Genomic DNA, 11,995 nt, shown 5'->3' with positions numbered 1-11,995 from the left:
TCTGAGTTTTTAAATCTCCAAATATCCACCAGGTCATTTTCATCCATGATAGTTTTGATTGTTGTTAAGGCCTGTGGATGATAGTTTATTGTCTTCTTTCCTTTTTTATCAATTTGACTATTCAAGACAACATTATAATCTCCCACCATAATGTAGTGATCACTTTGAAATTTCTCTTCATTCATCATATTGTTTATCTCTTCAAAAAAAGCTGGTTCATCAGTGTTGGGGGCATATAAAGAAACCAAACAAATTTTTATTTTTTCAATCATCATACTTGTTATAACCCATCTTCCTTGCTGATGTGATTCTACATTTAGTATACATTCTTTTAATTGTTTCTTAAACAAAATCATTACCCCTCTTGAATTTTTTAACCCATGTGCAAACAAAATTGGACCATCCCATTCTTTTCTCCATAGTGTTTCGTCAACTGGAGTTGAGTAGATTCCAAAGTTAGTGCCTGTCACGATGCAAGTGTTGGAAACATTTCCTAATCGAAAGTCACCAGACTCTATTCGCTTCGTGAATGAGTCTGGATTTTTTCAGTCTACCTTCCCATGTTCTTTTGTAAAGTGTTTTGTAAAGCATGTAAAGTGTCCGACCAGGGCAAGAAAACTCTTGATCATGTTTACACAAAAATCAAGCATGCAAACAGAGCTATTCCTCTCCCCCACTTAGGCTAGTCAGACAACCTCTCCCTGTCTTGCCCCAGCCTACTCCCCTCGCAGCAGACAAATTTCTCGAAATATCGCGTCTTTTCTTGTGGTCCAAGTCCTGCCCTATATGCCTTTGCATCTTGGACGAGTTTTGATGAGCTTTTCTGTTGTTTAGACATGGCTATAATCACTTAAGGTATCCGAAGTCATAATACTCCATTGTACATTCAATTCTTTACACCGAGTGCCTCCAACATGGCCATGCAGCTGGGTTACCGCCCAGAAACTGACGTAGAACAGAATAGAACAGTGCAAATGAACTTGGGCAATTCCATGCAAAGGTCATCCTTACCATGGAAAAAAAAAGTAGTGCATACGCAAATAGAACTGTTGTTAAAATCTTCATTTATGTCTATATTTTATTGTTTGTAACTGATCTGATTGAATTTGATGGAGAATGACACTCTTTTAACATCATAAATATGGTGTGCAACCATACAGAAACAACTTTTTTTACATGGTAATATTATACATATTTCAAAAGTGGATAAATGGACCCAATGTTCAAACAAATTGTGTCATTTGACAAATTCCAGATTGACAAGGGAATGGTAGAGCAATGTCTATGCTCAGCTTGCCTTTAAGAGCACAACTCCTTACATTTGTAAGGCTTTTGTTTTTAAGTCAGCAAGTTCCATGGCCATGTCACAACCATAACGTTTTATAAATCAAAGCAATCAAAGCTGATTTATATCAATTCAAAGTGTGATGACCAAATTGTGCCCCTTTCTTACTTTTAAAACCTTTAATGGTGCGTTATGGATGTTTAATAATGTGAATTTACAAGACTGGGGACTTTATTATACCTCAAATGAGAGCGCTCACGAATAAGTGCAGAATGAATGGAGGCCTATGGAGCTGTACCCCTCAAATCCACTCTCGGGATATACTTTTTTGCCAAGAAATTCGAATGTTGCAGTCAAAAGAGGGGGCAGAAAAAATACAAACTGCTGAGTATTATATTTTTTGAGTCACTTATTTGTTCTAAAAAGCCTTTCAAATGTGTCAATGACGTCATTCATTAGCAGAAAGCTAGTGTGTTGTGGGCAACAACGACCCAACCTGTAAGAAAATTGAAAGGACGTGACTACTCGTTCATTCAACTTTTGACCTATAATCCATATTGAGCTTGCAGAAACCACAATCAAATCTTCAATTTCTCAACGACAACCAGGTGAAAGAGACAAATTTAGCCGTCTAGCTCCATAGACCCCTATTGTTTTTGCACTTATTCGTGATCGCCCCTAGCGGAACTGCAACATATTGCAGGTACAATGGAGTTAATAGGGAGTGATCCGGCTCTCCGTAAACGGGCTCTGGCGACATGTAGTCTTTCTCGTTATGTCTTTTCCACAACTGCTAGCCGAAGAATCATACAATATACTGTCAAACTCGTAACATGGAAAATTATATTAAAAATTCACAGACAACATATGTTCACATTCATGGCACAATTCAAACGGGACCAGAAAATAATTATTTTCTCACATTCACTTGCATTGACGATTTTTCAATCTAGAGGTCCACTAGGGCTTTAGCGGATGGGCGGGACTTACCAGCTCTATAACGAAAATCTGAGCGATTATCTTCCTGTAACTGTCATACTAATGTTGTACAGTAACTGGATTATCGTGTTAGCTGGTGAAGATGGCTGACTTTGCAGCTAGAGTTAACATAGCAACCTTATTCTGTTGCAGATCTGTTCAGCCTGCCGTTCACATCTGCTTAACACAGTTTAATTTTAAATGTGACGTCATATGACAGCATTTGAAGTGTCAGGTCCTCTGTAGTTAACCCACAGAGTAACATGAGTAAGGGCAGCAATAAACTAGATGTACCGCATAGCGGTACAAAATATGACCGCCTCTCAGTCCTGCATATTCTCTTCGCAGAAATAAATCACGCTTGTCAATGTGTCTCCATTTCCTACTCCTGCAACTCATGTGCATGTAAATGAGTGTGTGCATATGTGAGTTTGCTTTTGTTTATAAGAGTGTGTGTGTGTGTGTGCATGTGCGTATGCGTGCCTGTGTTTGTGTGTTTATGTGTGTGTGTGTGTGTGTGCGTATGTGTTTGCATGCCCACATGCGTATGCGTGCCTGTGTGTGTGTGTTTATGTGTCTGCATTCATGTGGGTGGGTGTTTGTGCATGTGTGTGTGTGCTTGCCTGACTGTATGTGTTTATGTGTGTGTGTGCTTTCCTGTCTGTATGTGTGCGACTGTGCGTGCGTGTGTGTGTGTGCGCATGTGCGTGTGTGTGCATGTGCGTGTGTGCACGTGCGCGTGCATACTTTATGTGTGCAAATCACAAATGAGTGGGTATGGGTTAGGTTCATGCGGACTCTTGAGACTAACATACCATAAATATTTTGTCATCTTGGGTGCAACGGTTCAGGTAGGGCTAGTTATTCAGGGGAGTGGTCACCAAGTTTCATGTTCCCTGGTGTTTCAGTAACCCGGGAATCACTGACCAAAATTCATGACGGTAAAAGAAAAAAATTAATTTCTTTTTTATATTTTAAATGACTTGTCCTGATTCTTCCTGTGGATCTTAGTGGGCACTGAGGAAGCAATAATTTCATCGCTAGTTTTTCATGATTACTATTTCAATTGTTTCATATCAAAATTCACTACTTAATTATGTGTTTTATGTAGTTTGTCGAGGACTGGTTCAGACACGTCACATCCATAACATAAAAACCGTCACATCCATAACGCCAGTTTTTTTTTTTTTTTAACTGCCCACTTACAGTTACTAACAATGAAGTAAAGTATGAAAGGAACATAGCTGGCTACACACACAACCACAGTCATTATAAACACACACAGTCACAACAAAATCATCACAGCTAAGATTCCTTAAGTATTACTTCTTCGGGGCCTCTTCTGCAAGCTTGTCCAGCGCTTCCCCGTCGAAACGAAGAAAGTGCCACCCTTCACTCTTGGTGAGGTTCTGAGCGCCCTTGGCAATGTAGAAGTCCATTGAGGGAGTGTTCCAGTCCAGAACAGACAGTTGCAAGCGGGCACACTGCTGCTCCTTGCCCACCTGTGCCAACAAAATTCACTTTGAGTCAGGCCAGTACCACGTCTGAGAACAAGAAACTGATGCACCCAACACTCTACATTCCAACACACATTTTATGTTGTCTCTGAGTTACTGTTCTGGTTATATATGTTCCTACAGCACTGTATTTCACAAGTCATAGTGCAAACTGATAGCATAACCTCATAAACTATAAGGCAGTAAAGATCTTCCTAATAACAGAGTCGCATTCGCTTGGTCCTGCTGATTCTTTGAATCTTCCTGGTCTCTAGTGAACTAGCCCACAGTCCCACCAGTTTTAAACAGAACCAAGGATGAGTCATCGACAGGGGGTGTTATTGTACATAACTGAGCTATAGAATCAGAGGACCACAGAAAAAAAACAGCTATATTTTGGTGCCACCACCACCAAACTAATTTTTCAGGTTCCAAACCAATTTATTTTTGGTCAAAATACTCCAAATGGTTCAGCATCTGGAGAGTGAACTGGGCCTGTTCTCTGCTGGTGAAAAAGGCTCAGACGCTTTGCAAATATATCATATCATTTGACCTCAAGGGGGCATCAGAACCACAATGTCACCGTCATTCTTGAGGCATCAGCAGAAGTTGAATTGAAGTTAATTCAATTAGACTTCAAATTTCAAATGATTTTTGAACGAATACAATTTGGATGAACAGACAAACACAAATAAAGATATATAGATACAACATGTTAGAGCCTTCTGCAATTCTCATTAAAATGTCAGTGTAGGTCATGTGTAATAAAGGTCAAGCAAACTTACTCTGGCCACTGAGCTCATCAGTGCTTTTCCAATCCCTTTACCTGGGAAAAAGGAAGGAAAGCAACTTTTACAAACCTCGTGTCTAATATCACACACACTCATACACTTCAAATGAAGCATGCACATAATTTAATAAAAAAAAAAGTGTTTACCTCGAAATTCTGGCATGACATAGAGATCCTCCAAATAAACACACCTGCCTTTCCATGTGCTATAGGTATAGAAGAATAGGCCGTAGCCAACCTTGACGTGTCCTGCATAGGGATTCATAAAGATATCAAATTACACAATCTCCTATCAGGATAATCTTAACCCATGTACCCAGATTTAGCCTGGATGTACACATTGAGATGCAGAGGATGCATAATTTTGTCCACCCTAGTATCTGTCTGATGCTAAGTACTTCTATCTTCTATAGAAGTACTCTTCTATCTTCTATAAGTCTAATGCTGTAGCTGTAGCTCTGTAGCTTAAATGTTAAAATGCTTAAATTTTAATAGCTTACATGTTATTTTATTGCTGTAAGTCGCTTTGGATAAACGCGTCTGGCAAAAGAATGAATGTTAATATAAATGTAAGTATCCAAGTTTGCTAACATGTTGCCTGTCACAATCTGAATGAGGTTGTTGACTTCCTGTCTGCCAATCTCAGTCATCATGCTCTTGTGTGTTCACAAGAGAGAATATCGCAAAAACAATGATAGGGGAAGTGAAGTGTTAAAAGAGTTGCTCATTGAAGGCATACTGACTTGGATCCATATTGAGTATATAGTTAAAAAATGATTTGAGAGAATCATGGAGTGAAAAGGGCAAGATGGGATGCCATAGATCAATAAATAATAAGCATGTCCTTATTCGCACCTATAGGGAAATATTCTAATTACAATTGTAAATAATATATTTTAATTCTTAATACACAAGGTCTATATTTTTTATTGAATCATAGGTACGCCCACGCTGCAGGGCTGGTCGTACATTTCATGGGATGAGGCATCCGTAGGATAGTCTAACAAAAAGGAACTAAGGAATCTTAGGACAAGTATTTTAGGGTAAAATATAGTAATCTTATAGGAATAATATAAATCTACAATTAATCTTATAGTATTTTATATTTAAAATAAGTATTGAACACGTCAACATTTTTTCAGTAAGTATACTTCCAGTGAGGCTATTCACATGAAATTTTCTCCAGACATTAGTATTAATTTAGGTAATCCACACATATTAAAAAATCCCAACATTAATGTCCATAAGTAGAGTTATGAGTAAAAAAAGTGGAATGACACAGGGAAAAAGTATTGAACACGCTAAGAAAAAGCAGTACACAAAGGCAAGGAATGGCAAGGAACAAGCTGGAATCTATACATAGTTAGAGAGTAATTATTCCTCATATATGTGCAAATTAAGAAGGGTTAGTATATATTGATGAGCTATAAAAAGGGTTTTCGTTACCAAGGTATCACACAAGAAACATTTCATGATGGGTAAAAGCAAAGAGCTCTTCCAAGACCTTTGCTACATTATTGTTGCAAAACATATCGATTGAACTGGTTACAGATGCATTTCAAAACTTCAGAATCATCCTTAGCAGTATTGGAGCCATTATCTGGAAGGAACATCACTGCATCCTCAATCGGCCATGCACAGGATCTCCTCACAAGATTTCTGACCAGGAAGTCAGAAGTACAGTATAGTCAGAAATGTAGACTAAGGTAGTGTATCCTAGTCTAACAAAAAGGAACTAAGGAATCTTAGGACAAGTATTTTAGGGTAAAATATAGTAATCTTATAAATCTACAATTAATCTTATAGTATTTTGGGACATACTATATAAGTACTATAATACTGTAGGCTATATACATAAGGACACTAAGGCAAGGTAGAGGTATAGGTCTTACAGAATATCATAGAGGTATTATACTGTAGGCTACATACAGCGGGGGAAAATAAGTATTGAACACGTCAACATTTTTTCAGTAAGTATACTTCCAGTGAGGCTATTCACATGACATTTTCTCCAGACATTAGTATTAACTTAGGTAATCCACACATATTAAAAAATCCCAACATTAATGTCCATAAGTAGAGTTATGAGTAAAAAAAGTAGAATGACACAGGGAAAAAGTATTGAACACGCTAAGAAAAAGCAGTATACAAAGGCAAGGAATGGCAAGGAACAAGCTGGAATCTATACATAGTTAGAGAGTAATTATCCCTCATATATGTGCAAATTAATATAAGAAGGGTTAGTACATATTGATGAGCTATAAAAAGGTTTTTCGTTACCAAGGTGTCACACAAGAAACATTTCATGATGGGTAAAAGCAAAGAGCTCTTCCAAGACCTTTGCTACATTATTGTTGCAAAACATATCAATTGAACTGGTTACAGATGCATTTCAAAACTTCAGAATCATCCTTAGCAGTATTGGAGCCATTATCTGGAAGGAACATCACTGCATCATCAATCGGCCATGCACAGGATCTCCTCACAAGATTTCTGACCAGGAAGTCAGAAGTACAGTATAGTCAGAAATGTAGACTAAGGTTGTGTATCCTAGAGCCAAGGAGAAAGCTCCAGAAAGACTTGGAAGCAGCAGGTTCAATTGTTAGAGAGAAAAATCATAGGTAATGCACTCCACAGCCATGGCCTATGCACGCTCACCCCGCATGACTCTATTACTGAAAAAAAAAAACATGTCGAAGCTCGTTGAAAGTTTGCTACAACATTCGGACAAGACTATGAAATACTGAGAGAATGTATTCAGGCAAGAGCAAAATTTAACTTTTTGGATGTCATACTACACACCATATTTGGAAGAGACGGCACTGTGCATCACCCTAAAAATACCATACCAACAGTGAGGTTTGGTGGTGGAGGCATCACGGTGAGGGACTGTTTTTCATCTCATGGAACTGGCAGACTTCATACAGTTGAAGGAATGATGGAGCCATTTTTTCCAGCAGGACAATGATCCAAAGCATTCAGCAAAGGAAACTCTCAATTGGTTTCAGAGAAAGGAAATCAAGGCCCTGACTTAAATCCAATTGAAAAGTTTTGGAAGTTATCTAAAGATCAGGATATACAAGAGGGACCCCTGGAATCTTCAACATTAAAAGACTATCTGTTTAAAAAAAAAATGGGCCAAAATCACACCTGAATACTGCGACTGATTAGTCATACAGGAAATGCCTTGAAGCTCTCATTACAAATAAAGGCTTTTCCACAAAGTATTTAAGAAAGCAGGCGTGTTCAGGCGTGTACTTTTTTTCCTGTGGCATTCCAATTTTTTACTCATAACTCTACTTATTGACATTAATGTTTGGATATTTTTATGTGTGGATTGCCTACGTTGATACTAGTGTCTGATGAAAAGTTCATGCGAATAGCCTCACTAGAAGTATACTTACTGAAAAAAATGTTGACTTATTTTCCCTGCTGTAACTATAGAAATATTGACATCATAGTATCACTCTGAGATGGTAATGTTTGGAGTGGCTCTTTGGTGTCCTTTGAACCTTAGCTGCTTGCATGGAATATTGTTAATGTTTACCATCTTTAGTTTTGTGTTCCTCTGGCACCTCTGCAATGAGACAGTGGTAGAAGGGATTTTGACAGAAGCCGTCCCGTTTCAGCACTGGACAAATGAAACACAAAAACACAAAACTCGACTTTAGGCCTTTTTAGCCTTTTCATCTGTTAAAAAAATGCAATTTTTTTCCGTGAACATGCATTGATTAAATTAGGCTACCTAAAGTCGCTATAAAATGGATAAACTGGCACCTTCATGAGATATCTTGACCTGGTCGGACATTTTTTCATAGTCAGCCAATTCCTGAAAGTTCAGAGAAAAGATGAGGGGAAACTTATTCTTTGCAATATGTTCACTTCAATGGGTGCATGCACGCGTGCATGTGTCACACATACTATGACCTCGTGCTAAACGGTCCGCTCTTTGCTGTTTAACTTACTATTATCATCCGAGATATGTCTTTACAATCTTCTGGTGTAGCAGCCCGAATAGTGAAATCCATTTGGAGATGATAAAATTACAGACCAACGCAAGACTCGTCCTTTGAACCTGAAGAATAGCAGTCTAGTGTAGAAGTGAACCTAAAGTTTATGTTCGAGAGCGTCAATATGCACCAATAGACGCGGACAGTATACGTCGAATATCTACAAAAAAATCAAAATACCAACGTCTATGAATTTTCGGATTTATTAGATTAAATCTTGAGATTGAAACTCTTCTAACCATTGAGAAAAACACCCCATAAACCAAAGTACCGAAATGTGCGTATATTTGGTGACATATTGATTTCTAAGAAGTTCTTTCGAATTCGTAGTGTAGGCTAGAGAATTGCCGGTGAATTTGCTATCTTGTAGCCTATGGAGAAACTGTAGCCTACCCAGTGTTTCTTTTACTGTCTATGTGTGTAGCCTAGGAGTAGTTTAGTAGTAGCCTAGTTTTAAAATGGATTTCAGAATTCGTCCCCCCAAGCCCGATGACTTCAAAGATGTTTTCCGCATGGTCACGGTTAGTTCTTGAACTAAATGTTACTATTTTGACCTTTGAGGCTGTCACAAACGTTAATTTGTATCCACCTGTGTGTGCAGGAGCTGTCTCTTCTTGATAAGTCACCTGATTTGCAGATATCCAGGGAAGGTGAATGTTGTTCTGGATCAGAGAACTACTTTGGGTTTACAGAATGATTTCATACCGAATGGAAATTTGATAGGCTATGCATAACTATATTTTTGCTTGCATTTCAGAGTTGAAGCAGGACCTTTTCTGTGAAACTCCTTTCCTTCAGTGCCTCATTGCAGAAGTACCAGCACATTGTAAGACTTGGGAAGGTAAATCTGGCAGCACTCTCTTGATCAGAAACATCACCAGAGCCAAGTACATGTAATCTGAATAAACATAGCCTAACTGAGATTTCATAGGTTTATATCAGATGAGGATAGGCTATTTAATAATGTGGACCAAAATGCATTCCATGCTCAACATGATTTTCCTGTACTAATATTATAAGTTAGATAATTCAATTGTGTCAACTTGACTTTCATGTTTTGTCTGCACATTGTGTTCCTTTGGTGTAGGCCTACTTTGTTACTTATCACACTTAAAGGCCTATCTATAGACTGCTCATAAAATGATAAAATATATGAAGAAGTGATATTAGCCAACATAAAACTGACCAGGAGTCAGTTTACTGGACATTGTGCATTGCTACACTGATCGTACTCCATATATTATGATAAGACCATAGAATTTCTTCTGAAACTAGTGGCAACAATGATTTACAACATCATCTTTGAAAGGTTGTTGACTACAGATGAAAGGACTTGTAAGAGAAAATTTGGACACGTTCTATCTCCACTTCATATGAATAAGAGTACAATCTTTGAACATCTTACAGACGTCTCCAAATGTTTTGACACAACCTTGCAAATATGTTTAGAATGTATAAAGCTTGAGCAAGAGTCAGTATCAGAGAAGTCGTCTCTGTAATAAGTCATCCCTAGTCCTGTGGCTACACCTTTTGTTACTTTCAGAAGGCCATTGCACTCTTTATGGCATGGCAGTAAATCAAACGAAGCACATCTTTTTTTTTTCTCAGGGCTCTATATTCAGTGGAATAATTTTGGAGTGACATTTTGAGAGTCACATTGGGGACACCACATTTGTGTGATATTTAATGGCAGAAAAGCAATATAAAGCATGTAGCATTACTAATATGTTTTTGAGTATAAACATATTTGGATACAGTTTATAGCACTGAGTTATTACGCACCTGCGGGGAAACATTGAAGTCAATTGTTTTATTAGATCCTTGGACCTTCCCATAGAAAATGCAGAAGTAGATGATATTATATACACAGATGTGTTTTATTGTGTGCCTTAAGTAGTATTATGTTACAATAGACAGATTCCTGTCTATTGTAACATAATACTACTTAACAGCGGACCTCTGTGTGTGTCTGTCTCACTTCAGGCCATACAACTGTTGCATATACTCTCTTTACAAATGCCTACTGCACTTGGAATGGGAGGGCAGTGTATTTGGGAGATTTCTATGTCATGCCTGAATGCAGAGGTAAAACCTTCACTAAACTGTATGTTAATATATTTATTCTATTATTCAACAGTGCATGATAAGAGAGCAAGATTCGGTAGCCTTTCTAAATGTCTACTTTTTTCCCCTTTTTACCTCACAGGAAAAGGAGTTGGGAGAGCACTTTTAAGTACAGTGGCAAAGGTGAGGCGGATCAGAACACACTTCTCCTCATTCACCCATATGTCACACACATAACCATCTCCATCAAAGTGCACACCCATAAGACACATAACCATCTCCATTATGTTTTGTGGTTTTGTTTCTGTTGTAACAAGTATGCCATAAAAATGAAATCGAATTGAATTGGTTTGACTTGTAAATAATGCATGCAAGGGTTGATGCTTTATGATCGCTGGGAAAATGCTGTTGGATACATGATTAGTGGTTGCTGGTAAACTCTTATCTCTGTGTTTAGGTGGGAAAGGAACAACACTGTGCAATTATGTTGACAGAGATGAGAGGCAACACACCGCTCATAGACTTTTATATTGCTAAAGGTGGGGAGGACCTCACAGTTACAGAAAGACGCCACTTTCTGCGCTTTGACGGAGATGCCTTGGACAAACTTGCACAGGAAGCACCACAATGTACTTGAAAAAATCTATTGCAAAAAGTTTTTTTTTAATGAAAGACAAAGTACTTGCATAATGTTTATGAACATTTTTACTTAGCACATGTGATAAACAAATTAGCCAGTGGATGGTGCTACCTATGACGCACAAACAAGCATTGGCTTTGCATATAGGACAGGAACAGCTTTCATACCTTGTGGTAATAGGGTGTAGCTTCAGGTAGGGCCAGGGTCTACTACATCCAGGATTGACTGGACTGCTGATTTATTGTTATTGATTTATACAATATTATTTTCACTTCACCCTCTATATAAATCTGCCACCCCTCAACATCCCACAATTTTCTCCGTCTTTGCCTATTTTTGTCAGCTGGTCAGTCACAGTGATGACGCCATCACAAGACAAGAATACATTTTGAGTAATTCATCAACTTCCATCCCACTCTGCCAATGTTTATCCAGCCACATTTTTACCATATTTGGGGGGGCCGCACTCCTGTATTGCTGCATCATGTGAGGGTGACTTAATGTCCTCCAGGACAGACCGCAAATACCCATGACTCTGGGCATAAGGTCATAACTATATGACATGCTGGGGTAAATGCACCATGAAAACAGGAAACATTACACTTCACATGATCTTTCATGGTGAAACACCAATATATGCAACAATAAAAGGGGTTATGCAACGTTGGGGGGGGGGGGGTAATTGTTATTGTAATTCAAGAGTCTGTAGATATACCGTCGCTATGATAAACA

At 38.2% G+C, this 11,995-nt stretch overlaps 2 protein-coding genes across 3 annotated transcripts; one reads left to right on the top strand and one right to left on the bottom strand.

Moving 5' to 3' along the window:
• Positions 1 to 249: 249 nt before the first annotated feature.
• On the bottom strand, positions 250 to 8,716 carry sat2b (spermidine/spermine N1-acetyltransferase family member 2b). The gene is made up of 6 exons (XM_076274467.1): positions 8,515 to 8,716; positions 8,327 to 8,378; positions 8,097 to 8,180; positions 4,697 to 4,798; positions 4,545 to 4,585; positions 250 to 3,765 (listed from the first exon to the last, which is right to left on the bottom strand). The coding sequence occupies exons 1-6, from the start codon at positions 8,575 to 8,577 to the stop codon at positions 3,586 to 3,588; spliced, it is 522 nt and encodes a 173-aa protein (XP_076130582.1). The 5' UTR covers positions 8,578 to 8,716; the 3' UTR covers positions 250 to 3,585.
• A 123-nt stretch (positions 8,717 to 8,839) lies between these two features.
• On the top strand, positions 8,840 to 11,783 carry LOC143112219 (thialysine N-epsilon-acetyltransferase-like). 2 transcript variants are annotated; one of them, XM_076274468.1, is made up of 6 exons: positions 8,840 to 9,080; positions 9,161 to 9,209; positions 9,317 to 9,400; positions 10,543 to 10,644; positions 10,766 to 10,806; positions 11,081 to 11,782. In XM_076274468.1, the coding sequence occupies exons 1-6, from the start codon at positions 9,018 to 9,020 to the stop codon at positions 11,258 to 11,260; spliced, it is 519 nt and encodes a 172-aa protein (XP_076130583.1). In that variant the 5' UTR covers positions 8,840 to 9,017; the 3' UTR covers positions 11,261 to 11,782. The 2 variants fall into 2 exon arrangements, with proteins under 2 accessions (XP_076130583.1, XP_076130584.1); XM_076274469.1 differs by lacking the exon at positions 10,543 to 10,644 and having other exon boundaries at positions 11,081 to 11,783.
• The last annotated feature ends 212 nt before the right edge of the window (positions 11,784 to 11,995 follow it).

The sequence above is a fragment of the Alosa pseudoharengus genome, unplaced genomic scaffold (assembly GCF_046254945.1).
Source record: "Alosa pseudoharengus isolate Yale_2024_CS ecotype anadromous, Long Island Sound unplaced genomic scaffold, YU_APseudo_1.1 YU_APseudo_1.1_scf_8, whole genome shotgun sequence".
NCBI classification, from domain to species: Eukaryota; Metazoa; Chordata; class Actinopteri; order Clupeiformes; family Clupeidae; genus Alosa; species Alosa pseudoharengus.
This window is presented reverse-complemented; position numbering and strand designations above follow the sequence as displayed.